This window comes from Corylus avellana, chromosome ca3 (genome assembly GCF_901000735.1).
Source record: "Corylus avellana chromosome ca3, CavTom2PMs-1.0".
Lineage (NCBI taxonomy): Eukaryota > Viridiplantae > Streptophyta > Magnoliopsida > Fagales > Betulaceae > Corylus > Corylus avellana.
The window spans coordinates 13371458-13397304 of NC_081543.1; the positions used below are offsets into that span (position 1 = coordinate 13371458).

A 25847-nucleotide genomic window follows, 5' to 3' on the forward strand; every position below is an offset into this window, starting at 1 on the left:
TACAAGTGGTAGACAAGCAGCCATGTTTTGTTAACCTTCTTTTTCTTTTTCATTTCCAAAATCCCAAAACAAAACTAAACAAATCCTCGAGGCTTGTGAGCCTTTCGTCAAACCTTCGTCAAATACATGCAATGCACCCCTAAATGGATGGATAGGATCAAGACATTCCATATGCGTGCGACCGTCCTTGTCTCATATTAAATAAATAAATAAACATTTTTTAAAAAAATAAAAATATTAATTTTATATTATTAATAAACAGAGCGGCACACCACACGGACACGGCCCCCTTGTGGTACGCTTTCCGGATTGCTTTTATCTCAGCAACAGCTTTTGCCGACGCGTCTGACACGTGTCATCTTGTAGCTGGCTCGCTCTTCTATATCTTGCTAACAACACACGCGCAAATCCCGATATGCATTTAGCGTACAACTCGGTCCAACGCGTGGCGTGTCTACCAACCGTTGAGGTCGTAAAAGCTCACCTGCTCCGTCAGCACCGGTGCTCCTTCATTCTGATGCTGACACATGGCGTACCATTATCACATGATCTTTACCATTTTTCATTTTACATATTAATGTCACAATTTTTTTTAAGTAATTTAATTGAAACAAAATGATCAAAATTTTAAAAATCTATACATTAGAGACTGAATTTAGTGAATAATAGGTGACAGAATAACCTAAAAATTATACCAAATACGCATAGAACCAAATTAGCCAAATTTGCCTCTTCCTTATCCGTAGGGTTAATAATTTTTAACACAATTCACATATGAACTCAACATAAAATTAGTAGATTAACGTTAAAGGGTTTAACTTGTTTAATTAAATGAGTCACTTTATTATTGATTTATAAAGTTTTATATTCATGCCAATTTTAGGCCCTCAACTGCTTAACATGATCTATACCCAACATTTGATATAAGGGTTAATAAATTTTTATGTGACCTGCGAACCCAACACAAATCCTCCCCAAAATTTGCAACTAGAGTTAATAAATTTGACCCATTTTAAATAATCAAATTAAAATCTTGTATATATTTTGAGAAATAATATTTAGTAGACTCTTATGCAATTGTCATATAATTATAATAATGTAACAGTGAATATCAGTCACTAATTTTTTATTTTTACAACCCCTTATTAATCAAAATATTAATTTTTATTGCCAAATCATCATTATTATATAATAATAGTATAAAAATATAATAAATAACATTAATTATGCTTAAATCTCATTACAACTCAAATTCCACAAACAAACACGTAGTCCCGTAAAACCGGAAAACCATCCCTGCATACCAAAATTACCATCTACTTCAAGTTCGTGCACGGTGCGGCACACCCTACACCAACGCCATAGGCTTCCTTCAAATATCAACCGTCGAACGCAGTACTAAACACAAATCATAGGACCCCCCCTCATCCGACAGTTCAGAACATTACAAAGCCCGTACGGCCTACCACAGACCGACATTGCCCTACTAAATAAGAAACACAGAATCGCCACTTGGGACAAAAACAAAAAAAAACAAAAAAAATCTGCCCCTCCAAAGAAAGCAACCTAATAAAAAAACATTAAAAAAGTTCAGTTTGCCCCTAAGAGAAGGCAAACAAAAAGGTTGTTTATACACACAAAGGCTTTTCTTCATTTCAGTGTTGTGGGAGTTTCGAGGACGTTTATAAACAGTGGTTCTTCTACTCCATTTCTTTTAGTGTGTGGACAAGTTTTTTGTGTTCATGTTGATGGGTTGGTGTTTTTGGAATTGGAGGACATGAAGAAGGTCAGGTTTAGGACTGTGAGAGAGCTGTATGGTGGTACTGAGGAAGAAGAAGGTTTGGTACCCATAAAGGCATGTGCTTGTGCTGCTTCTCCCTCTCTCTCTCTCTCTCTCTCTGTGTTTCTTTGTGTAGTTTGTCTGTCTCTGGTTCTTGGTGGGGTTAATGGGTCATTTCTGGGTGGAATTGGTTGGTTTTATTATGTGGGTCTTGGTTTTACATTCCAAGTTGTAATTTTGATGGAATTTGTGGTTTGATTGGGAGCATTTGGCGTGAATTTTATGTGTTTTGTGAATGATTTTGCTGGGTATATGGGCTTCATTGATGTTAAGGGAAAAGGTATTCTATTTACCTTCGCATTGTTTTTAGTGATGAAAGTTGTGAATTTACAGTTTGGAGTTGGATTGGGTGGTTTAAGATTGTCAGTTCTGTGACGATTTATAGAGTGGTATAAATTGTTATTGGTGTTGTTCAAAATGTCATTGTGATCATTTAGTTTAAGTTTTTGATGCACAACAAACTGGCCCGAACTAATTCATTGTCGTAGCAATCGTGAATGAGTACTTTTTATGCACAACATTTTCTTAGCAACCAACCACAGGAAATATTGCATGTCTCTTTTGATTACTTTCTAGTCTGCATTTGATCACACAATTTTTTTGTAATACTCTTCAAATTAAAAAGACTTTGGTTATGTGCTACTGTATTGAAAGTTTTTAGTTGGGGCCATCTCTGTAGATATTTTAATAAATGTGATGTTGGAGAGCTATTGTAGAGTTAAAATTGTTTGTTTCAGAAAGAACAAATTATTTTAAAGGCTATTGAGCACGGTTTTGGCGTATTTCAGTTTTCCTTTAGGTTATCCTCTTATTGTAAGTTGTAGTTTTAACTTAGCAATTAAAAAAAAAAAAAATGTAAATTGTAGTTTCTGTCTTTGCTGGTTTGCTAGTAGAATAATGAAACAGAATAGGAATATACTTGGATGGATTTTTTTCATAGGATGGATATTTTTTTTACGGAGAGAATGGGCATTTAATTCTCATTATCAGAATAGCATAAATTTTTTATTTCAGCTTTCCTCCCCCCAGCGTCTGTGACACCCCAGAAAATTAGTCCCACATTGAAAAGATGAATGACTCACTTTTGTGGGTGGATTATAAAAGTGCTCATGTATGCTAAGTTTCACATTGATTCCTTACTAGGTGAGACTGGGTTTTATAAGTGATTCTAAAGAGCTCAAATTGTAATTTGACTAGTCTTTTTGGAGTGATAGCACAAATGTGACTAACACTTATCTGTTCATTATTGATGGTATTGGAGCAACTAAGTAACACTATGTGGTACTGAGACACTACATGACATAGACTATAGCGAGAATGTCAAGGATTTGAGTGGGAGAGATTGTGACACCCAATAAAGGTAGTTCCCACATTAGGAAGATGGATTGTCCACTGTGAGTGGGTAGATTATAAAGGTGTTGATGGGTGTGAAGTCCTATATTTATTTCTTACTGTGTGAGACCGTACTTTATGAGTGATACTAGAAAACTCCAATCGTAACTTAACTAGTAGTTTTAGAGTGATACCATCATATATGACTTGCACTTTTCTTAGGTCGTTACATCATCCCCTCGAAAAGTTTAATTATGTTGCATGAACACTTCAAAGTGAATGAAGTAAAGAATTACAGCATGAGCTGGACATAGAAGCATTTTTGGTTTTAGCCTGGAATTTGTTTCTTTTTTCTTTATTTGTTGTAGCATTGGGAATTTTATACTGTTCACTAACTGTGTTTTTCATTTGGGACCCATATAAGATTTCAATAATTAAGCTCACAAAAGCTCTTTTCCTACATAGTTGATCTGATTCATTAGGGTTTGTTATGATAGAACTAAAATAATCTAAGTATTTGTTGATTCTTCTGCATTTTTTCTTATTATAGTGTTTTTTCCTCACTCTTCTTTTTTTTTTAGAATACTGCATTGTTGTCATGTCTTACGAATATAAAGTTGCCAATTCTGGCACAATGCATGTGTCAGATAACCATTGTGCTTGTATAAATGTAACATCATGAGTAATCTTGCTCAATTTATCTTTTGTTACTTTTGTTTTTGTTTTTTTTTGTTTCGTTTAGCTTTTCCCTTGGATTATGTTTGTTTACAATTTACAACCTTTTCTTTCTTATTTTAATCTTCTATAGCATTTGCAGCAGGGGTCATCCTGCACTGAAGAACAATTTGATAGGCATTTCTCAAGGTGTGAATTTCAAATGGGAGAAGAGTCTAGGACATGCAACTTCTCAAACAGTACATTTCAAAAGGCAGAAGAATGTAGTACATGCAACGTGCCTGCCACCCCATGCTCACCATCTATGCATCTCGAACGAATGGCATCAGTAATGGTTACCAAGGTTGATGCGTTTTCAGATGAAGCCTGTAAGAGGAGAGCAGCTTGTGGCAGCTCTTCTAGTGATGTTGATCTGTTATCTCCTTCGTCGAGTAGTGGATGCAATGGTCGACAGCACACAAGCAGTGAAATAAGCAATGTTTTTAGTGCATGTTGTAGTCATGATTCATTCTCTGAAAATGTAGAAAGTAAACCTATTTTGAAGTCCACTGATGTTTCAGAAAACATTGAGATGCATGTAAAGGTAAACACTGGCCCTACCGCTGAAGGACAGCATGATTTTCCAAAAGTGCAAATAATTTATCCTCAAGTGTACTCAATTCAGCTTCAGAAGCAGAAAGAAATGGAGTGCCTCGGTGATAATGTCTCGTGCATCAGTAGATCAGACTACACAAAAATGATTGTTGGAGATCATCATGGTGATGCCAACATGAAGAATTTATTGTGTACTTCAGCTTCAGTTGATAGCGTTCCTGCTGTTGAAAAGGCTATTAATGATCAACCTGCCTGCCATTATCTGGCTAGTAGTAGTCATTTTGACAAAGTGGACAATCATGATCCTTGGAGGCCAAACTTTGACAAAGAATCTGCGCAGGCTGTAGCAGATATTTCAAGCAAATCAGATCAATCAGAAATTTCTTCCTTGAGAGATTTATGTGCTGGTGCTAACTTGCTGAAGGTGTGTAATTTAGATTCTTCATTAGGTGGCTAATTAATTTTGGTTAATGAAATTCCCCATGGTTTGAAGTTTTATTTCTGTCTTCACTTTCAGGGAGAGCCTTCTGACTGCTCTGAGGAACAGGTGGAATCATCATTAAAAAGAGTGGCAACCTTCAGGGTTGGTAGACAGATGCAAGATGTGCATAACCTTGCTGCATCTATGATAGATGATGCTGAAATGAATAACGGAAATTTGGCGGTTGAAGCTGTATTATGTTTAGATCAAAAGGACCACATTGGGAATTCTTGTGCAGTGGTTGCAGAGCCCAATATACAGGAGCCTCCTTTGCAATCCCAGATTGGTGACTGCAATGATACATCAATTACATTGGAGGATGAAGTATGTAAAATTTCCTTCTTGGTATATTTTGCTACTGTATATTGCTTTGGCATCAGGTGAACTACACTTATCGTATTTTACCACATGTTTTTCAATATCCATGCTAAACTTAAAAAATTTGCAATAGTGCTAATTTTTAGCCCCTTTCAATCACTCCCTATTGTTATGATTTTTCATTATTCCTCTGTTAGATTTAACAAAAATTGCTAATGGAGGGCGTGATTGAAAGGGGCTGTAAATTAGACACCCACATTACAAATTTTTGAAGCTTAGGGGGACATTGAAAAAGGCCTTGGTAGTTTAGAGGTGTAAGCGAATGCTTGTTTAGCAGGTCTAATATTGCCTAGGTGGTGCTTTGCCATGTAAATAATGTGAGCACCTATACACAGACATATACACTGAATTTCTGTTGAAATACTCTGTAAATTGAAGGCTGGCATAAGATTTCCTGAGATACCAATACATAGAAGATGATGTGCTATGTACTATTTTTTATCTTATATTCTAATTTTCTTCAGAAAGCCAATAACTTTTATGTCATTATTATTTTGATGTTTTTAAGAAGGTAGTGCTTTGGATAATCAGATATGGTTATAAGTGTTCATTTTATGATATTTATAGCTATTGAGATGTGTATTGGTCAACATATTCACTCTGTTTTTTAGATAACTTAATGATTTGATGGCCGTAGTATAATAACAATAATAAGTTCTAATATATATATTTTTTTGATAGGTAAAGTTCTAATATTAATTGCCTAGCACATGCTAATTGTCATGGCAATGTCTTTTAATCAGCAGTCTTAGCTAGAAGGAGAAAAGAGAACAAGAAAATTATGAAAACTAAGCAAATTAGGAAAGACAAACATAGCTGTCCAAAGAGTTTTGAAGAATAAAAGACTTAAGCTCTACCACTGTCCTCTTCCAGTCCTTGAAACTTCTAAATTGGCAATGTATTCAAGATCATTTTCGTAACTTTTCACAAATTTGTATGATTTGCACCAGTCCATGGTCCAAATTTGGATTAATCAGTTTCTTCAATCTTACTGAAGCCTTAGATCCAGAACTGCTTGTCTTAGCAGGTTTTTTTGCCATTCAATTCTATATAGATTCATGGTCTTCAGTCCATCTTCAACAATCATGACTCTTACAACATGTTGGTTAAATGAAATTATGGTACACATACTAGACATGAACTGATACAGATGAACTTATGGACATATGCAACATGTTGATATCACACGATCACTTGTTGATTCTGAAGTCTAACATTTATTACTACATAAGAGAAGTAGATAAAACCATGATTAAAAAAAATATAAATTCTGGTACTGCACCATTGAATTTATTTGAACTTTTTTACGCATATTCCATGAAAACAGTGGTTAAAGTTTTGAAAATGATATGATTTAACTTGCTTTCTGACAAAGCCAAGCTAAAATTTTGATTTAAGTCATACAGCACAAAACTACTTTTGGTCTTTCATGTGAATCTATATGTTTGTGTTCTGCTTGGTTTTTCATCACCATTTTACTTTTTTATAGATATAGCACCTCTATACTGCATTTATTGCGTATAATAACATTGACGGTCTGTTTTGAACAACAGGTAAAAGTTTGTGATATTTGCGGTGATGTAGGCCGGGAAGAGTCTCTTTCTATTTGTAGCAAATGCTATGACGGTGCTGAACACATGTAAATATCTTCTGGATCTTTGACTCTCTCTCTCTCTCTCCCTCTCTCTCTCTCCCTTTTCCTTTTTAAAGTAAACTATATGCATGAGTGTTCCATCATTTTCTTCCCTTTTCCAGGAAGATGAAAGATTGACATTTTGTTTTCTATCAAACAGCTATTGCATGCGTGTTAAACTGGACAAAGTTCCTGAAGGCGATTGGATGTGTGAAGAATGCATGCTTGGGGTGCAAATGGACATACAAAATGAAGCTCCAAAAACTGCTAGAACCTCAAACGATTCATTCATGAATAGAATTGTTGAAATATCTACAAATGCTAGCGCTTTCAGATTTAAGAGTGGTTTAAAATTGAACGTAGAGGGTTCAGATGTTGAGGAAATCCAAACAAAGAAAGAAAATTCTTCTTCTCTTTTATCTGCTAAGAAACATGCAAGAAACTCAGAAGCTGGTCTGGTGACAAAAAGGTGTCTTGAAACAAGTGTTAAATCATCCAGGGCCTCAAGAACCTTCAGTAAATCTCTACTTCATGGGAAGTCTTCGTCTAAGAATTCAGGTAAGACAAAATCAAGCCAGCCCATCAAGTTACTTCTCTAGATGACCAATCTTTTAAATATTTTCCTGAAGATGATTGCTTACCAGCAGTGACAGGTGATAAACCATCCCAATTGCAATCACAAATTCAGTTGCAGCGGGGTGAGTATTTACTTCATAGCTTTAGGGCACAAGCCTGTGTTGTTCATTATAATGTCTTCTTTGAGTTGTAGTCTATTTAATTTAAGATTTTCCCACGCAGGTTCTCTCTTTAAGTCAAAATCATTTAACATTACAGACTCGAAAGTGAAAGGCCATCTTGCAAAAGATGTCAGTGTCCAAAAGCAAAAAATTGCCAGCATTACTACTGTTGAGGACAAGAGAAAGGAAGGACGTACCAGAATACTGTGTAAATCCTTGTCATTTGATAACAATAGCTTACACCTTTCAAATGCTGCTGATGCAAAGGTTACAAAAGAATGCCAGTCAACTCAAGTGAATTATACGGCTGAATTTCATCCTACAGTTAGTTCACCAGTTGCTAGTTCTGGTATCTCATCATCGAGTGTAAAAGAAAATGCATCTCGTGGTGAAACATTCTCATCAGTATCCAACTACCATGACCTCGAGGCTGTCCAGGGTCATGAGCTATCACATAATTCATTGAACCCATTTAGTCATCTGGTGCAGCAAGGCTTAAAATATCCAGATGGGTTTGATGATGTGAGCCGGCATGTTGAGCACTCCACAGAAGCAGCTTCTGCTACAAAAGAAAATCATTCAAATACTATGTTTCCTTCCAATGAAATTCCCTATTTGAGAAACTTTCCATGGTTTACGGCAGCCATTCCGTCTCAGATTTCTGCTGTTCCACAGCTTCATTGCATATGGCAGTATGGTCTTTTGCTCTTTTCTGAAAGTTCATTGCCAGTGTTTGTTTTAACTCAACTCACTTTTGTACCTTGCTAATTATGTCTCATGCAAGAGTATCTGACATTCATGCAGAGGCGAATTTGAAATTCAGAGAAGTGTAAAACTTCCAAGCTCTTGTAACGGGGTCCAAGCGCACTTATCAACTTATGCTTCACCTAAAGTTCTTGAAGTAGTTCTCAAGCTTCCTCAAAAAATTATATTGCAGGAAGTACCCCGCTTGAGCATTTGGCCAACTCAGTTCTCTGAAAATCATGCTACAGAAGATAATATTGCTCTCTACTTTTTTGCCAAAGACCTTGGAAGGTACGTATGGGTATTTCCTTGTGCAAGTCAAAGTACTCTCCCTTATGCTGTCATTCACATTTTGTATGCTTTTTATGTAGCTATGGAAGGAACTACAAGAGCCTGCTGGAACGCATGATTAAGAATGACTCAGCACTCAAAGTAAATTTGGATGGCGCGGAACTGTTAATTTTCTCATCTAACTCTCTGCCTGAAAACTCTCAGCGTAAGTAGTATTGACCTTAACTTCTATAGTTGTATAGAAATTTATTTGGAGACCCGCATACAAACTTTCATTCACTTCTTTAAATTATATTATATTATTTGTCCTTGGCAGGTTGGAATAAATTATTGTTTTTTTGGGGTGTATTTCGAGGAAGAAGGGTTAGCTGCTCACAAGACATACAGAGTTCCAAGAGGGTACTGATATATTCCCTAGAGTAATTACTCAATGTTAAGTGAAATATAAGTAAATTCTTCAAATACACTTGGTAGCTTTGTGTTCAAGGGAAAGAAAAAAAAAAGAAAAGTTTATTGAATTTCAGGCATATATTGTATGCAGGATAGTAACTAATAATGCCACAGTGAAATTTTGGTGCTTTGTTGATTGAAATACTTATGTTTCTCTCTCCATTTATTGATTAATTATCTTGATTTGGTTATAGAGTACCTCCATTTCCTTGCCAAAAGTCTGTTAATATTGAATTAAAAAGCAAAGTGTTCCTTAGCTGTAAATTTTGATCATCCAGTTTTGGATTATAGAGCAATATACAACCCTTTGAGTATCAGAATTTAGCACTGATGTATTTGTTCTTCCTGCAGAGAGAAGAAAGAGATGTTAGAAGGCAGGAAACAGATCTCAAACGTCGTTTTCAAGAAAGCGAAGAATATGTTGTAGACCAAGAACGTGAATGTAAGAGGATGAAGAGCTGTTTCAGTGTGGCGTATGGATGTGATGGTTCTACAGGCACAAAGTATCTTGGTGATAGACTTCCATCCTTCGAGAATCCCAGATGGGGTGGAGTCTATAGTATGGCTGCATCTTCACCAGAGAGGCAAATACTTCCAAACGATGAAAGGGGTCGGTCGGAACACGGGGTTCCAAATCTTGAGCTTTGTTTGGGTGTCGAAAACAAATCAAACAAGCAGGGAGTCATGCCTTCCTTTCTTGGTATCATGGACAACAGAACTGACCAAGACAAGCATTTTGAGCCACAGGTTAACAAAAGCAATAAAGATGATGATGAAGTCTCTTTATCACTATCACTTTCCCTTGCATTACCTTTTTCCAACAATTAGCAAGTGTGAAATCTTGTCAGAACAAAGCAGTTGTTGCTTGAGAGGCATGCTGTGAAAACCTCCCTGCCACTTTCTGGTGGCTTTGCAAGCTCTTAGATATAGAAAGATATACTGTGAATAGTTACCAAACCATGGATGAAAAAAAATCTTTTCATGTATACCAGGAATCAGGATAATGATAACGACCCTAGTCTTATTTTAATAGAGTCCAATTTTCCATCTGGTTTAGAATTTATGAGAGCCTTGTAAGATTTCTAGTTTTTGTTGTTGTTTTGGTTTAATTCTTGCTTCAAATTTGGTTCAATTAGTTATCCATCACAATATTTCTTCCTTTAAATTTGCTACAAAGGGAGCAGTAATAAGGAAAATTGAAAGAGTTCATCAAACATTCACTAGGCACGGATATACACAACTTGGAGATGGAGAACAAACTTTTGTTTACTTGCATCAAACTAGTATCCGATGTGCAACATTAAAGAAAATAGATGTTGGCCTATTAAATTCGTCACACTCACCAAAAAATAATAGAGCAAGGGAAAGGAGTGGTTTTTTTTTTTTTTTTTTTTTTTCGGAGAAATGTTATATATCACACTAAGGCTGATTTAAGGATGGATTTTGGCAATGTCACGTCAACATTAAGAAATTATTGGACCGGATTGGTATTTCATAGGCTCATTTTTGTTGATCATGTTCTCCCTTTGTGTTGTATGACTAAGTTTATTCTCTTGTTGGAGTTTATACCCTAGTATTTTGTGTCCTTTTAAATGTTTACTTCTAGTTAATTTTTCTCATATTACCCCACCCTTTTTTATTTTTTATTTTTATTTTTTTAATTCTGCATCTAGAGCTAGCTTTTGACATCAGATAGCAAGCCACCACAAGAGCATCATTCCAATAAATCTGATAAACTAATGATAGACCATTTAGGGCACACAAAAATTAAGTTGCACATTTTTATGTCTGAAGCCTTTTGGACCCGACCCATTATTAGCTCTATTTAATAATGTAAGCAAAAGTTTCTTAGAACTTTTTAAAATCTCAGACCCATTGAAAAATAAGATGAGACAAAAACTTTTCAAAATCCCTTTTTCATATCTAGAGTGGACACCGTTCATCATGAGTTTGATTATTATGTGTAAGAATGAATTGCAACTCTCCATGAACGTGTTACAAGTTGGATCTTCTCTCCTATCATTGCAGATTTTTATCACCAGTTTTGCCTTTATCATCAAAAATAAAAAATAAAAAACCGCATTGAAAATCTCTAGAAGTGTTAATTTTTTAGCACGTCAAATTATGAAGTAGGCTGCTTGTCATTTTGTGCATCACTCTTTTATGTAAAATCATCCCAAACTTTACACTTGCAACACGGTGACGGTATCAGATAATCATTATTGTAAGGGCCGTTCAAATATCAGAAAGAAAGGTGAACTAAAAGGCGGTTTATATAAAAATAACCATATATATATATATATTTGGAAAAACATAATAAAAATGGACAAACTAGTTAGTTTATAGTACAGCAATTTAGTAACTCATATAATTTTTAAAACAAAAAGAAACAACAATAACTATAAAATTGTCTTAGAAGAACCTATTCATTTAAAAAAAAAAAAAAAAAACTGCAATTGAAAGTTACAGATGCAATCGAAGAGAAAATCAAAACAACTACTTACTTTTGGAAGAGAAGCACATGGCTAATAACAAAATATGTCCATCATAGAAAACTATAAAAAAACAAAAAAGCAAGGATACAATTTGGGAGAGAAGTCTACTTTTCAATTTTAACTTTTCTATTTGCTGTTGTGCCAAAGTCAGAGTTTCATACTCTCAAAAACGCCCAAAAACTTTAAAATGCGGGGAAACTACCTTTTTCCTCGTGAATTACAAAACATTTTTATTTTCTACCTATAAACTATCAATTGGGACACCCGAACCTCATGAACTACTATTTTACGTCTAAAACCTCCTATTTCGTCAATCAAAAGCGTTAATTCAGACGATCAAAGTGACAATGCGTTGTAGTTCATAGAGGCAAAGTGACAATGCGTTGTAGTTCATGGGGCAAAGTGACAATGAATTGTAGTTCATAGGAGCAAATACTTTTGACTAACAGAATGGGCCTTTGATTGACGGGAGGGGAGTTTTGAGTACAAAATGGTAGTTCATTAAGTTGGGTGTCACAGTTGGTAGTTCCTGAAAAAAAAAGTGTCAAAGCATTATAGTTTATAGGGGCAAAATGTAGTTTCTCCTTAAAATTTAGTTGCTCTTCTATTCAAGACTTTTGATCTAAAATTTTTAATTTTAAAAAACCATCTACCCTACCAGGCTAACAAAATAAGATAAAAAAAAAAAAAAAAAAAAAAAAAAATTGGGCCGTAGGGTCCATTGATCTATTAGTTAAAGTTTTTTCCTTAATTTTTTAAACACATTGTGAGGATCACGAGTTACAACCCATGCCGGGATTAAGGCCTCTTTGAGTATGTGTTTGAGAAGCCTAAAAATGCGTTTAACATTTAAAAAAAAATTGAAAATCACTTTTAAATGTCCAAAAAGCTTAAAAATGGCAAAACGCACTTTTGGCAAAAACTTAAAAAAAAAAAAAAAATGATTTTTGGTTTAAAAACTCTATTTCTCAAACGCAATTTCAAACATGCTCTTAATATGGCTCTACTACTGTTTTAGCACCTCCTCTTTTTTTAGGGAGATTCTTTATCAGTTATTCTTAGCCTTGAGAAATCACACTTAACTACTAATTAGAGAAGAGAAATGATAGACATAACTTAGAGACACAACTTTAGTCAAACTTTATCTTATGTGGTCATTTAAAAAAAAAAAAAAATTACGAAATAATAACATTGTATGTGATCCTTTTTTTATTCGGTATTTTTTTATTATAAAAAATGGTTTTTTTTTTTTTTTAAAAAAAAGTTGTCATTATTTTGAAGAAAAATACATTTTTTTTTTAAAAAAATAGTCATCATTTAATTGTCGTTTTGAAAAGATCACTCCAAATTTTTAAAACTCTCAATTTAACTCATAAACTTTTAATTTGATTCAATTGACCAATTTCATTAGATTAAGCATCTAACCCTTAATGAAAATGACTATAAAGATCAAATTATCCTTAAATTTTTTTTCTTTTTAATTTCAAATTTCAAATTTTATAAAAAAATCCAGGAATATAAAAGTTATTTCATCACTTTTAATATTTAAAATCTAATAAAAAATGATACATGTATCAAATTATTAATTCAGGAGTAAAATTAAAATTTTTTAAAATTTAAGAAAAATCTTTTTAAAATACGTGATAATTTAAAGGTGAAGTTTTCTAAAGAAAAAATAAATAGGTGAGGTAACAAATTTGCATGCTATTATTTAGTCTAGTAGACTAGTACTCTAGTAGTATATACCCTTTGTTCTTGTACGCTCCCATATGGGGTTGACGTCCTAAAATTCCACAAACTTTTAAGCCTACGTGTACTTTTCTTTGCCTGCATTATCCCCACGCGTCCTTCATTCATAGGTCCACTGGATATTCAGCGTTCCTCCATCGCACATCACTTTTAATGAATCCAAACCCAAACAAATCACTCTCATCTCCCGCACCGTCCGATCCTCCCACATCAGGGATCGGACGCTCTCAAACGCCCCCTCTTTCTACAAAAAACGTACGATCAATCATCAATTATTCCTCGGAACTCTCCAATGGACAAGACGAAGACCAATACCGTTACCTGAATGGAGCTCACGCTGATGTCGCTAAGTTCGACAACGTCGTTTCCGGCCATAGCCGGGGCGTGTACGAAGTTCGGCGAACTTCCGGCGAGGAGGAGCAGGAGGCTGGTTTCGGACGGAGGGAGGCTTCCGATACGGTGCATTCGGGGCTCAGCAGAGCGGAGTAGCGAAGGGATTGATGGGAGAAGAAGAGAGGGAGGAGAGAGTGGAGGGCGAGGTGGGTTCACGAGCCCGGCCATGGAGGTGACCACATTTGACGGGAGCTTCCGCGAGGCCGAGTTTCCCGTTTGGGAGAAGATCGGCGCTGTGGTCAGACTCAGCTACGGAATCGGTCTGTTCGATTCTTTCATTAATTTCTTTGATTTTTTTTTATTTGTTTATTTCGTTTAGTTTCCAATTCGGATTTTGGATTTCCGTAATATCCAAGGTACTGTTAATGATATGAAGTACGTGTCTGGTGGCAAAACACTTAAAAAAGTAGTACTGTTGATGCTTTTTCGGTTTTTTTTTTTTTTTTTCAAAGCAATAATTTGAGCTTCAACTAAAAAGTATTGTTTTTGCCCTTTTTTCTTTCTTTCTTTCTTGTTTTCGGGGCAGGGGATATGTAAGTTAGATTAGGATCATCTGGACTTCTGGACGTAAAATAAAAGAGGCAAGCTATTCTTTTTCTTTTTCTTTTTTGTGGCAAAGCAACGGTTTGACCTTCAACTAGAAAGTGTTTTTTGCCCCCTTTTGTCATTTCTTTCTTCTTTTTCTTGGGTCTTTTTTGTTTTGTGGGTGGGGGCTCGATCCTCTTGAGTTTCTAGGTTCTTTAAATTCTAATTATTATTTTCAAATTAAATGGTTCGGATTTTGTTCCCTCAGTATTTATTTTATGTGATATGCAATGATTGAAAGAAGAATTAAGGGTATTTCATGTGTCATAAATGTTGGGGAGATAAACGGTTAGGGATTCGAACCAATGATCTTCATGAGGCGTGGTGCACAGTTACTTGAGCTACCCTCGGGGACACATTAATATGCATATTTAAACACTAATTTAGCTCAAAAGTTTAAGTTAATGAGTTTGGATCCACTTGGGTAAATTACTCCTTTTTTTTTAAACTGTTTCAACGTGGGACTCAACACTCACAACAATAAATACTTTGGTGGCAAAATTTAAAGTATTTATTGAGAAATAAGGGTAAGAACCGACATAAATAGATAAATACATAAATACATATAGGGTTTAGGGTTGCACGTGTAAAATAAAAATAGATAAGTCTTAAACTTAATTTTATACCAAGTCATAAGCCATAAGTGTATGCAAAAGTTACATGTTTATAAAATCATCCTTAAAAAGTACTTCCATTTCAAATACAAAGGTTTTCTAGTTTGCACTAGACATATACAACTGTAGAAAGCTAAATCATCTAGCCATTTAGAGAGTGAAAAAGTAATGGTATAAAAAATAACATTTTTATAAGAATTTTAAAATTTTTTGTGGTTGCCAAAGACCTCCCAACTACTAAGTTAGTTCCGCCCAGGATTTAAGGGACTTTAAGAGGTACAGTTCTTTGATTCTGTGAGCTGTGGTTACGTACTTGAATGTGCTGTCCAGAGGAATTCTTTTGAGCTTCTCTGGGGACCCCAATGCTGAAACACTTACTAATGTGTCATGTGGATTTTGTTGTGTTGTTCAAAACCTTAGAGTCCAGTGTAGGTGCTGAAGAGTGATGTTACAAGTACTAAACATCTTAATTCTTACAACAAGTCACACTACATTTTTGTTACTAACGGATGTGATCTTTATGGCTTAAACCACCAGTTGTGTGGTCCACGCATCAACTTTAAAAGTGGTGGACATTTGTGATACACAGGGCTTTATGGTTCAAATTACATTATTTTGTAACTAAAAGATGTATCAAAGTTTGGTTTACATATAGGGGCAGTTTGGTTTGCGGAATATAGGATTCTCACTAAAGCCCTCAATTACAGAATCCTGCATTTCTGGAATTAGTTACCTGGGAACGTGGAATTTTCTTATTTAACTTGCTGTGTTATTCCTGTTAGATTTCCGGGAAATATAACATTTCTGCATCTGATGAGACTAAAATTCCTAGGAGTGATAATAGGTTTTATCTGGGTTTCCAAAAATCCCACTGTGCTCATAATGGCCTGGTCGGTGGGTTGTGGTTGGCAGAATGGAAATGTCTGGTGGCATTTTTAGATTACGCTTAGAACCCAACATCCCTACCATGGTAATCACATTCACACAAATCACAGGAATGTGAGATAGCCAGAATCTTGGTTCAGAACCATGAATTAATTGTGGGAGTTCTGATAGATTTCTCGAAAGCAATGGGAATCCTTTGACCCAAACAGCCCCATAGTGTTTTGTTCTGTTAAAACATTATATTCTTAATAAGTTTGAAATCGAGAAAAACAGCATGTTTATTCTGATATGAATATAACAAAACTCTCACATGAGAGAGAGAGAGAAGAAAAATTGTGTTTCTTTTTAAGTTTTGTTTTGTTTTGTTTTGTTTTATTTAAAATCATAATGTGCTTTCTGGTTTTGTTCTATCAGGTATATATGGTGCAATGGCTCTAGCAGGAAGGTTCATATGCTCAATCTCTGGAATTGATTCTATGGGTGGTTTCCATCCATCATTAGATGCCATATTAGGAGGACTTGGATATGCAGCTCCTCCAATCATGGCCCTTCTGTTTATACTAGATGTAAGATTTGATTTATTAGTTAAAAGTTTTAGAAAATCACTTATGTTTCTCGCTTGCTTTAGTTGAATTGTGCTTTGTTCTTATATGCTTCAAGTCATAAGTTATCCTTTATTTTAAATAGACTTGCCTTTTGAATTTGGGACTTTGTTTTATATATATACACATACAAAATAATACCTTAACGAATTGACTTGGTTACAGGATGAAGTTGTAAAGTTGTCACCTCATGCTCGTGCTATCAGAGATGTGGAGGATGAGGAGCTATGGAACTTCTTTTATGGAATGTCACCCTGGCAGGTAGATTATCTAAAGCTGTGTGGTTTTGACATACTTTATGAACTTCATTTGGCTGTAGTGTAAGGGAAATGGTTTAATTATCCTTGCCTTTTGTAGTTTATGCTAGTTGTAGCTGCAAGCTCAGTGGGAGAGGAGCTTTTCTACCGGGCTGCTGTTCAGGTCTGTTCTCATAAAGATGTCTTATTTCTACCCTTAATGCATAGTGTAAGAGATAACCTGAATTTGTTTTGAGGACTATTGTTATGTTTTTGCTAAATCATAGGCTTCAGGACTAGTTGATCCGAGTTTCTGTCAGCCTGTCCTATGCTTAAGCTATTTAACACTCAGTCGTAATCCTTCATTGAAAAGTTTATAAAAGCCAAGGAAATAACATTGTATTGAAAAATATGTGGCACGGTCGTCTTTGTGATAAAATCACTCTAAGTTGATTCTATTTTGAAGTGCAAGATTAGTGAAGTGCTAAGTTAAATATTAAGTTGTTTCTCCGTATTTTTCAAGCTGATCTAGTTACTGTGTGAGCATTCTTAGAAGTTTCAGATCCTAGATTCAATCATCCACCCACTAGCTTTCAGGAATTTTCATGATTTGGAATCCTGCCGCTATATTCAGCATAGTTTACATAATTATCCATACAGTGTATTTCATATTCATACTAAGAAACATTTGAAACTTTGGTGGGCATTAACTAGGTTACCCTTTTTTTTATCATAATTTTGTTGAAGTACATGGAATCTATACAATTAATGAATCACTTTTCTGCCATAGATGTTAAATGCTGCTCCTTTAAAACTTCTTTTCTGCTTTACTTCATTCTTACTAATATATGTTTTCTTTTTTGTGCAACTTCATAGGGAGCGTTGGCTGATATATTTTTACGGGGCACTGATTTTTTAACTGATGCTCGAGGAATGGCATCTCTGGTGTGTGCCCAAGTCATGTTCCTTCTTGTCATTAGTAGTAATAGTAACATATTTCCAGTTGCCAACTCTCCCGTTGCAAACTTGTTTCATATTTCAAATTAGGGCTCCCATTTTTTAGTATAAAGTGAGACTAATTTGTTTTAAGTTTCTTCCAAGTGTAGACTGGGATGCTGCCTCCTTTTGTCCCATTTGCTCAAGCATTTGCTGCCGTGATTACAGCTTGCCTTACAGGTTCTCTCTATTATGTAGCTGCCTCTCCAAAAGGTTTGACTCTCAGATACTCATGTTATTTATTAAGGAAACGTTTCTTGAACTTAAAGTCTCAAGTTTGATTTATGAGTTGCGTATTTTTCCTTCAGATCCTACGTATGTTGTTGCACCTGTTTTGCAAACTCGCTCTGGTCGCGAAGATATGAGAAAGCTCTTTGCAGGTTCAACCCCTTCCCTAAGGGAATTCTAATTTCTTGGTGTTTCCTTTCTTACTTCACATTTGAAATAAGCTTGTTTCATTTCCATTGTTTGGAAATCACTTTTTTCTTTTTAATCAACTTTTGCTTGAATTGAATTGGGATATCCAATAAATGTCCTCTTTCATTTTGTTAATGTAGTAATGGTGAGTGTGGTGGTTATTCCACTTTAGCTAGAATGGCAATGTGAAGTATGTTGGAGCATTATCATCCAAGTTACTACCATCAACCTTCAATCTAACCTTTAATTTCATTATGCCAAGTACTAGTTGCCAATTGATCTGTTTCCAATCAGAAATGATCCATAGTTTTTCACTTAGTTTGGGGCACAGATATTTTCTTTCATTTACAAATGGTGATTTATATCATCCTCGTTATTTTTCAAGAGTCTTGTTCATTTACTTTGAATAACATTATGTTTATTTGATTGCTGAGAAGATGAAGGAAGAAAAAGAAATAACATTATTCTTCATTTTGGTGAATGATTGCAGCCTGGTATGAGAAGAGGCAATTAAAAAAGATCTATTCTCCCCTCCTGGAAGCCCTGTTGGCACTCTACCTTGGTTTTGAATGGATTCAGGTCAGTCTAGTTTACTTGATGATAAATTTGTTGTCATGGTAGGTTATAGTTTCAAGAGGATGAGACTAATAGATCTAGTTTCTCTATCTTTTGATGCGAACATGACAGATGAATAATATTCTTGCGCCCATTATCACCCATGGCATATACTCCTCTGTTATATTGGGACACGGCCTTTGGAAAATACACGACCATCGGCGAAAACTACGCGAAAGAATCCAGCAGCTTAAATTAGAAGGAAAGAACTCAAATAACTTATGAAAGAGCTGTACCATGAGGAATAACCAAAGTGTGAAGGAAATTTGTATATTATAAAATAGATCATAGAAGTTTGTTAGCAGTGTAATATGGTACTTTCTATACGAACAGTGTATAACTTGTAGAACTTTACAGCACACATACACAAAGCATCATATCAATAATAGATGCTAACTTGTATCCATGAACTATCATCTCTGTAGTGCTTTCATTTTCTTTTTGTCATAGCCATGGCTTTGACTTCGCTTGTTCTTTAATCTTGCTAGCCTTTCTTATACAAATATTGCAAAAATATAACCTTTTATTCATTCTGAAAATTGGATCTCTAAAGCAAAGATAGCTCTTGGAAAAAAAAAAAAAAAAAAGGAGAAAATTGTTTTGTTATATCTTCCAACAAGGCTTCAGCCAGGGAAAATATTTCAAAAAACCCCTTGTTCTTCCATTTGTAGCAGTACTTATGATTTCTAATCTTATTAGGATTAGGAATATTATTTACTATTAGGAGTTTTATTATTAAAATTTGGATTAACAAACTAAGCTACCAGGATCGTACAGTTAAACACAGATGAAGGGGGTTTTCATCAAGCTAGCTGGATTTATAGGGTTTAACCTTGATGTAAACGAGTAGCTCTTGTTCATCCAACTGTGTTATTACGCATGATCATCATGGAACAGCTCAATTTAGTTTGATCCAACAGCTCCATGTGTTCTCATATGCTTTTAGGTTGCTGTTGTTTGGTCGAACGGCTGCTGCCTTGGTTTCCCATTACTAAATCTTCAATTAAGTACAAGCATAAGCAAATGTAAATGAACAAAACATGCATACAGCACAGTTGGCAGCTCACTCGAATACTACGCCAATCACATAAAACAAAGTTTATTCCATCTGTAGAAAACAGAGTTGAGGGCTATTCATTAGCACAACATATCATTTCTCAGAATCTTCTAGCTGAGAGATGACGCTGACAAAGACCTGGTAGCCTTGACACATATCAAAGAGAAGACAGTACTCATTCTTGGCATGGTATGTGGCCATTAAACCTGCAATATGATGCAAACGCAATGAATCAGATTTTGTAATGAGCTTTCAAATTATCAACCCTACTAACTTCATTATATAATAATAATAATAATAATAATAATAATAATAAAGTACATCATGCACAAAACATTGAGTAACTTCATCATAATGTAAAATGTCAAGACATTATCAATAAACAAAGACAAATTAACAAGGTGATTGGCGGTATTAGTGAAAGTTGCTTGTTAGAACATCCATTAAAAATGTGAACCATTTAATTGACAGTTAAAAGACCATGCCCTAACAATACACCATTAACATGGCACCCACCATTTTCATCAAGCTATAGACAAGCTACCCATTTGAACAAAAAATAGCAATCCTCAAACCGCTGAAAACAACAGCTCCCCTTACTAGCAAAAGGAACTATGCTTAACAATGAACAATAAGCATCTCCTCTAATTTGTGGAGAGAGAGTCTTGCTTTGGTTAAAGTTATGGAGGTTATATGTCCCAAATACCCAGGTGTTAAATCATGTGTGCTTGACATCTATGTGTATGTTTTGGATCTTTTTTTTTTTTTTCTGAAAGTGCGGAGGATCCATACTGTATTTGATGGACCAACTGTGGCAATCCCTTTAGGTCAGAGACAAAAATCTTTCTCGGCATTCACCTCTGTCATGCAACATCTTAGCCCACAAAATCTTCTCTAGAACCTACCGCCTTCTGATGATCTCATGTCCTTTCACCTCCTTCAAACTTAATCACATTACTCCTTACTAGTATGTTTAGTGATCTTTGGCAAACATGACTAGATCATCACAGTAAATCATCCATCTTCATCACCTACTGTGCCCACCAAAGATTTCACAAATATCAATATGGTGATTAGGGCTGTAAATGAACCTATTTGTTCACGAACAACTCAAGTATGGCTTGAATAAGCTCTATTTGAGTTCGACTAGTTTATTAAATTAACCAAGTTTTGAACAATAATTTTGACTTGATTATTAAAACGAGCTAGACTCATATAAGCTCGATTTAGGCTCGTGAGCTACTCATCTAAGAACTCAATTCAATTTGTTTTGGATCAATTATCAAATAAGCCAAATTCGTATTACATGGCTAAGCTTAAAAAAAATAGTCCAAAAAAAAAAAAAAAAGGGCTCCTAGGCTAAACCTGGTTATTCTAGTTAGCTTCTAGGTTTAGTCACGTGTATCCCAGTTAACATTTAGTAAGGTTCTAGCTTCTAGGAAAAGAAAGGAGAAGAAGAAGAAAGAAACCAAGAACTTTGAATCAATATGTACATGAGATTCTATTATGGTGAAAAAAGAAATAATAACACTATCATACCGTAGCCTGCAGTTTGAACATCAAATCCTTCATCCTGCCAAAGAAAAGGGACGGTGAGGATGAATGAGTAAAAGAATAAAAATTCAAAAAGCCATAGAAGAACGTGAGATACTCACCTGTAGTTCTCGAATGAGTGGCAAGCTCCCAGTAATTGAGTACGGCTTTACATGCCCAACTACCTCTTCAGTTGCTTTACACAATACATCAAAGCCACGTGAATTAAGATCACATGCAACTCCAGACATCGCTTCATCAAAACTTATTGTAAGACTGTAGGGAAGAAAGAAATGCCATTTAACTACTTTGTAATGTAGCAAAACAGTAGAAATATGGAAGAGAAAAGACTAAGGTGCCTAAAAGAAATTATTTTGAGATGGACAGAATATAATACAGAAGCAAATGTAACTACATTTCCAGTAAAGCAAAGTTTTTTATAGGAGTATCTAAATTACTTGTCTAAATCAATGCAAGGAAGAGAGAGAGAGAGAGAGAAAGAGACCTTCCCCTCAGATTTTCATCAGGTAGTACATATTTTGAAACAGGACCACGTGAATCTAGCTTCTCAATGTTGTCATTGATGTCATCCACATATTCTTGTAGCTTCTTAATTACATCTTTTACACTGGAGCAGAGCATCAGAAAATTGGAATTCAAAATCCATAAGCTGGCCTTTTTTATTCCTTTCAAGAAGACCACTTGAAATTTACAGAATAAAGAAATTAGCTTCTAAGTAATAATTTTTGCCTTAAAGATGAAGCAGATTGCTTACTCGTAGAAGGGAGTTAACCTGCAAATCAAAAGAAAAGAATTAAAAAAAAAAAGAAAAAAAAAAAAAGATTCTTACTGAGAATCATTACCAAAATAGGTCTTAAAAAGGTTTTTGAGAGATTATAAACCTGACATCTCCTGAAATTGTACACTCAGCTGGAATCTGATTGATCCCACCACCTGGATCTGCAAGAAAGATGCTGAGCATGGTACAATGAAAGCAATTTTCTTTTCCCCTATAACTTGTCAGTATAGGCAAAAAAACTTACAACTCCACTGAGTTGGTTTCATGGTTGAAGGTGTTGCGAATCCATAGACCTGTTCCTTAGGATGGGGAGGAAAGTCCCTGTAAAAGCGAGATTGCATCTCTTTAAGTGCTTCCATTGCTAGCTCCAAAGGATTTATAGCCTGCAGATATTCAACAAGAGTCTGAATGAATAAACAAGTAAAAACTGGACATGTGATTTCAGTATTTTCATTTTTTGGCAAGTGCCTACTTTCTTCCTTGTTCAAAGGCTAACTGTTCTAAATTTTGTAATGCATTTGCTATATTTTGGTATAAATTCTCAAATTAATATATGTACAAGTCAGATTTTTGACCCAATAAATAACTCTCAACCACTTTATATTTAAGATTTTTACGTAATCCAACTCTATGTCATCTCAATATTGCACTCTATCTAGAATCATACTGTCTCTTAGATCTAAAGTAATCTAGCATTCTCTCACTACCTCAGCTCAGACTTTTTTGGAATTCTCTGTATGAACTCAAACTTGATAACTACAATCCCAACTCGTCTTAGTCATTCACATAACTATTGCTCAGTATTTGAGTGGAAAATTTTATACATAAGACAAGAACTTTTTAAATTCCAATACCTTCGATTCATTTTCATCTGCAACCTAAAAACAGCATGTTCCTTCCTCCTAATTCTCTTCTGCTTTTCTCCTACTCTTTCAGATCTTAGATAACCAGCAAAACAGCCTAATCAATTTGGTATACTTTGTTGTAAAGAATCTAAGCAAATATTTCCTTTAGGGGAGCCGTGCAGACAGAAAACTTACACAAAAATGACTCTAAGACATAATTGTAATGGTGTGTGTACCTTGTGTGCTAAGCCACTGTGGAAAAGCTTCCCCGTCACTTTAAGTTTCCAAGGTATCATACCACCGGTACCAATGCAAGGTTGTTTATCCGCTGTGTCAATCCAAAATCTGTGTGGAAAAGCCAAAGTTCACAATAATTAGACTAAATTCTGCTAAGCTTTTATGTAAAGATTTCAAGAGATGCTTTATTTTGCTGTTCATAAAAAAGAGATGTCCTTCACTTACAACGGACCTTCCTTCAGCTTATTGAGTAGTCCATCTTTCACTAGTGCATCCACACCAACGCCAGAAATAGCAGAATTCTCTTCATTGGCTATAAATACTGCAACCACAGTTGACTTCAATTTGGGCTTTTTCTCCCCTAGCCTCTTCATGAGTTCAGTTACAAGGGCAACATGCCCTAAACAATCAGTAGTTCCACGTCCGCGAAGTTTATCCCCATCAATGCTCAGTGAGAAAGGATCAAATTCCTGTAAAATTCATAATCATAAGATGCATAAAAATCATCACTCTATCATACAGGAAGAAATCCATCACTCTATACACAAATCAAAATTCAAAATCAGAGTTGCTATAATGAAAAGTTTTAGTTATCATCAAGCAGACCTTAAACATGAACTGCAGACAAGAAAAACAGCTAATATAACTAAATAAAAAAAATGCAGTTTTTATTTCCCAATTAATAAGAGAGAAACAATCAATGATCGCCAAAAAAAGAAGAACAAATTGAACAAAAGCTTGACGCGGGTCATCCTTAATCTGTTAAAGAATGGTGCTGAAGCCAATTCTTAAAAACCCAAGAAAGATGATTCTAACAGAACGAGTATAAAAATGAAATTTGCAAATGCAGATTGAATTTCACAAAATTGATATGTTGAAACTTATATCTTACAACATATCAAGTACTGAAGCCCATTGAGATTGAACCCAGTAATAACAGTGCTACAAGAATTAAGTATATATAAGAAATCACTGAAATTCAAGGTAGAAACTATAACTTGAAACAGTAAAGCCAGCGTTGACAAAAATTTGAAGTGCATGTTTAAGTCAATAAAAACGATACCAAAAGATTTTCAGTGCCAAAGTTAAGAGGTACAGATTAAAAGTCACCAATTCGATATAGTAAGCAACTTGAATTAGAGAAGCCCCAGGCCAAGCGTTAAAAATCCAAATCAGAACAACCTAGATTGGGTTTATATACAGCCCGAAGCCTATAATCCTTAGACTGAAAACCTATAAAATGCTGAAATCACATCGCTAAAATCCCAGAACAAACAATGCCGAAGAAATTATTATAATGAAAATAAAAAGGGCAGTATAAACTGAAATGAATCCAATAACTTATGACAGGAATTGCCTACAAAGAACCCAGGTCATAACAACCACTACGTATACCATTAGAAAAAACAAACCAACAATCCCAGATTGAATTTATGATAATGAAACAATTCAATAGCCTATTCAAGAAAAACCCAGTAAAGAAAACACCAAATTAGGCAAAGAAGCAGACCCAATCATTAGGATTAGCAGTAACCACGTCCATGTGACATCCCACGAAGGACAAGATCTTCCCAGGCACGGTGCCGGGGTACTCCACGATCAAGTTGCCTCTGCCTGGATGATACGTGACATGGTCGACCACCAGGGGTCCTCCCCCTGTGGTGGTGCTATGGGGAAGAAGGGCGTCCAAGACGTGCTTGACCACCCTGTCCTCCTCTGGGATCAGCTCAGGTGGGTTGTTCTGGACGTATTTGGCTTCGCCAATGAGCTTCGAGAGGAGGCTGACGAAGGAGTCCTTATTGAGATCACCTAGCGTTTGTTTTACGTCCGAGGAAGCCATGGTTGGAGCGTCTGCTGACTGCGAACCGGTGAGTAACTCCGTTTATATGGGCACCAGGAGTGGAGTATTAAATTACTCTCGGGAATATGTTCCGAACTTTTTTACGAGGGATAATGCCCAAAAATTCGGGTAAGTTTGGGATTACATTCCGCATGGTTTTAAAAATATCATAAGACATTTGGCATTATGATTTAAAAGGCATATAGAAAAATTAAAAAAAAAAAAAAATGACAATTTTTATAAACACACTGGGGTAATTATTTAAAAAAATGTAAATTTAAACTAAAATTACGGTTGAATAATAAATATTTGATAATTTTTTTTTTAAAATATGTTTTACCAAATGTTTTTGTAATTTTAAAAAGTATCTTTTTGAAATCGCACTAATTAAAACTGCAATCTCAAACCGACCTTCTCAAATTGATTCGTGCCACGTTATAAGTTTATTAATAAAGTTATTTATTTTCTGAAATTTATTAAAAGTAAAAAATAGGTATCTTGAATCCATTTACACTTCATATCACCGGGTCGATTCAGATCCGCCTCCAATCGAACCAGGTTGGACTCATTTTAACTTTGGGCCTTAATCCTTATTAGTGGACCATGGTGGGTCATGGACTGCTTAAATTCAATAAATTGTGGACTCCATAAATGCAATATTCTTTCTTCACTATTAGGTGGAAAATTAGAAGAAAAAAAAATTAAAATAAAAAAGAAGAAGAAGAAGATTGTAATTAATTAAGCTCTTATAATTCTATAATCTTTCTCATAACTTATGTTTTTTTGGCTTGATC

General features: G+C 35.1%; 3 protein-coding genes across 10 annotated transcripts; 2 read left to right on the forward strand and 1 right to left on the reverse strand.

The window, feature by feature from the left end:
* The first annotated feature begins 1594 nt into the window (after nucleotides 1–1594).
* LOC132175344 (uncharacterized) lies at nucleotides 1595–10216 on the forward strand. Of its 8 annotated transcripts, none has more exons than XM_059587250.1 (11): nucleotides 1600–1855; nucleotides 3981–4865; nucleotides 4959–5246; nucleotides 6854–6939; nucleotides 7094–7491; nucleotides 7563–7631; nucleotides 7732–8362; nucleotides 8475–8705; nucleotides 8786–8910; nucleotides 9022–9104; nucleotides 9507–10216. In XM_059587250.1, the coding sequence occupies exons 1-11, from the start codon at nucleotides 1778–1780 to the stop codon at nucleotides 9981–9983; spliced, it is 3351 nt and encodes a 1116-aa protein (XP_059443233.1). In that variant the 5' UTR covers nucleotides 1600–1777; the 3' UTR covers nucleotides 9984–10216. The 8 variants fall into 8 exon arrangements, with proteins under 8 accessions (XP_059443241.1, XP_059443233.1, XP_059443237.1 ...); XM_059587254.1 differs by having other exon boundaries at nucleotides 7578–7631; XM_059587255.1 differs by having other exon boundaries at nucleotides 7581–7631.
* Nucleotides 10217–13587: 3371 nt separating this feature from the next.
* Nucleotides 13588–19191, forward strand: LOC132175049 (uncharacterized). Its single transcript, XM_059586855.1, has 9 exons — nucleotides 13588–14052; nucleotides 16291–16442; nucleotides 16644–16739; nucleotides 16836–16898; nucleotides 17591–17659; nucleotides 17821–17923; nucleotides 18019–18090; nucleotides 18618–18706; nucleotides 18815–19191. The coding sequence occupies exons 1-9, from the start codon at nucleotides 13725–13727 to the stop codon at nucleotides 18965–18967; spliced, it is 1125 nt and encodes a 374-aa protein (XP_059442838.1). The 5' UTR covers nucleotides 13588–13724; the 3' UTR covers nucleotides 18968–19191.
* Nucleotides 19192–19758: 567 nt separating this feature from the next.
* LOC132174909 (acetylornithine deacetylase) lies at nucleotides 19759–25125 on the reverse strand. The gene is made up of 10 exons (XM_059586659.1): nucleotides 24724–25125; nucleotides 23439–23683; nucleotides 23213–23321; nucleotides 22376–22514; nucleotides 22235–22292; nucleotides 22108–22125; nucleotides 21838–21960; nucleotides 21455–21608; nucleotides 21339–21372; nucleotides 19759–20005 (listed from the first exon to the last, which is right to left on the reverse strand). Exons 1-10 carry the CDS (start codon nucleotides 25051–25053, stop codon nucleotides 19893–19895), a joined length of 1323 nt encoding a protein of 440 aa, XP_059442642.1. The 5' UTR covers nucleotides 25054–25125; the 3' UTR covers nucleotides 19759–19892.
* Between the last annotated feature and the right edge of the window lie 722 nt (nucleotides 25126–25847).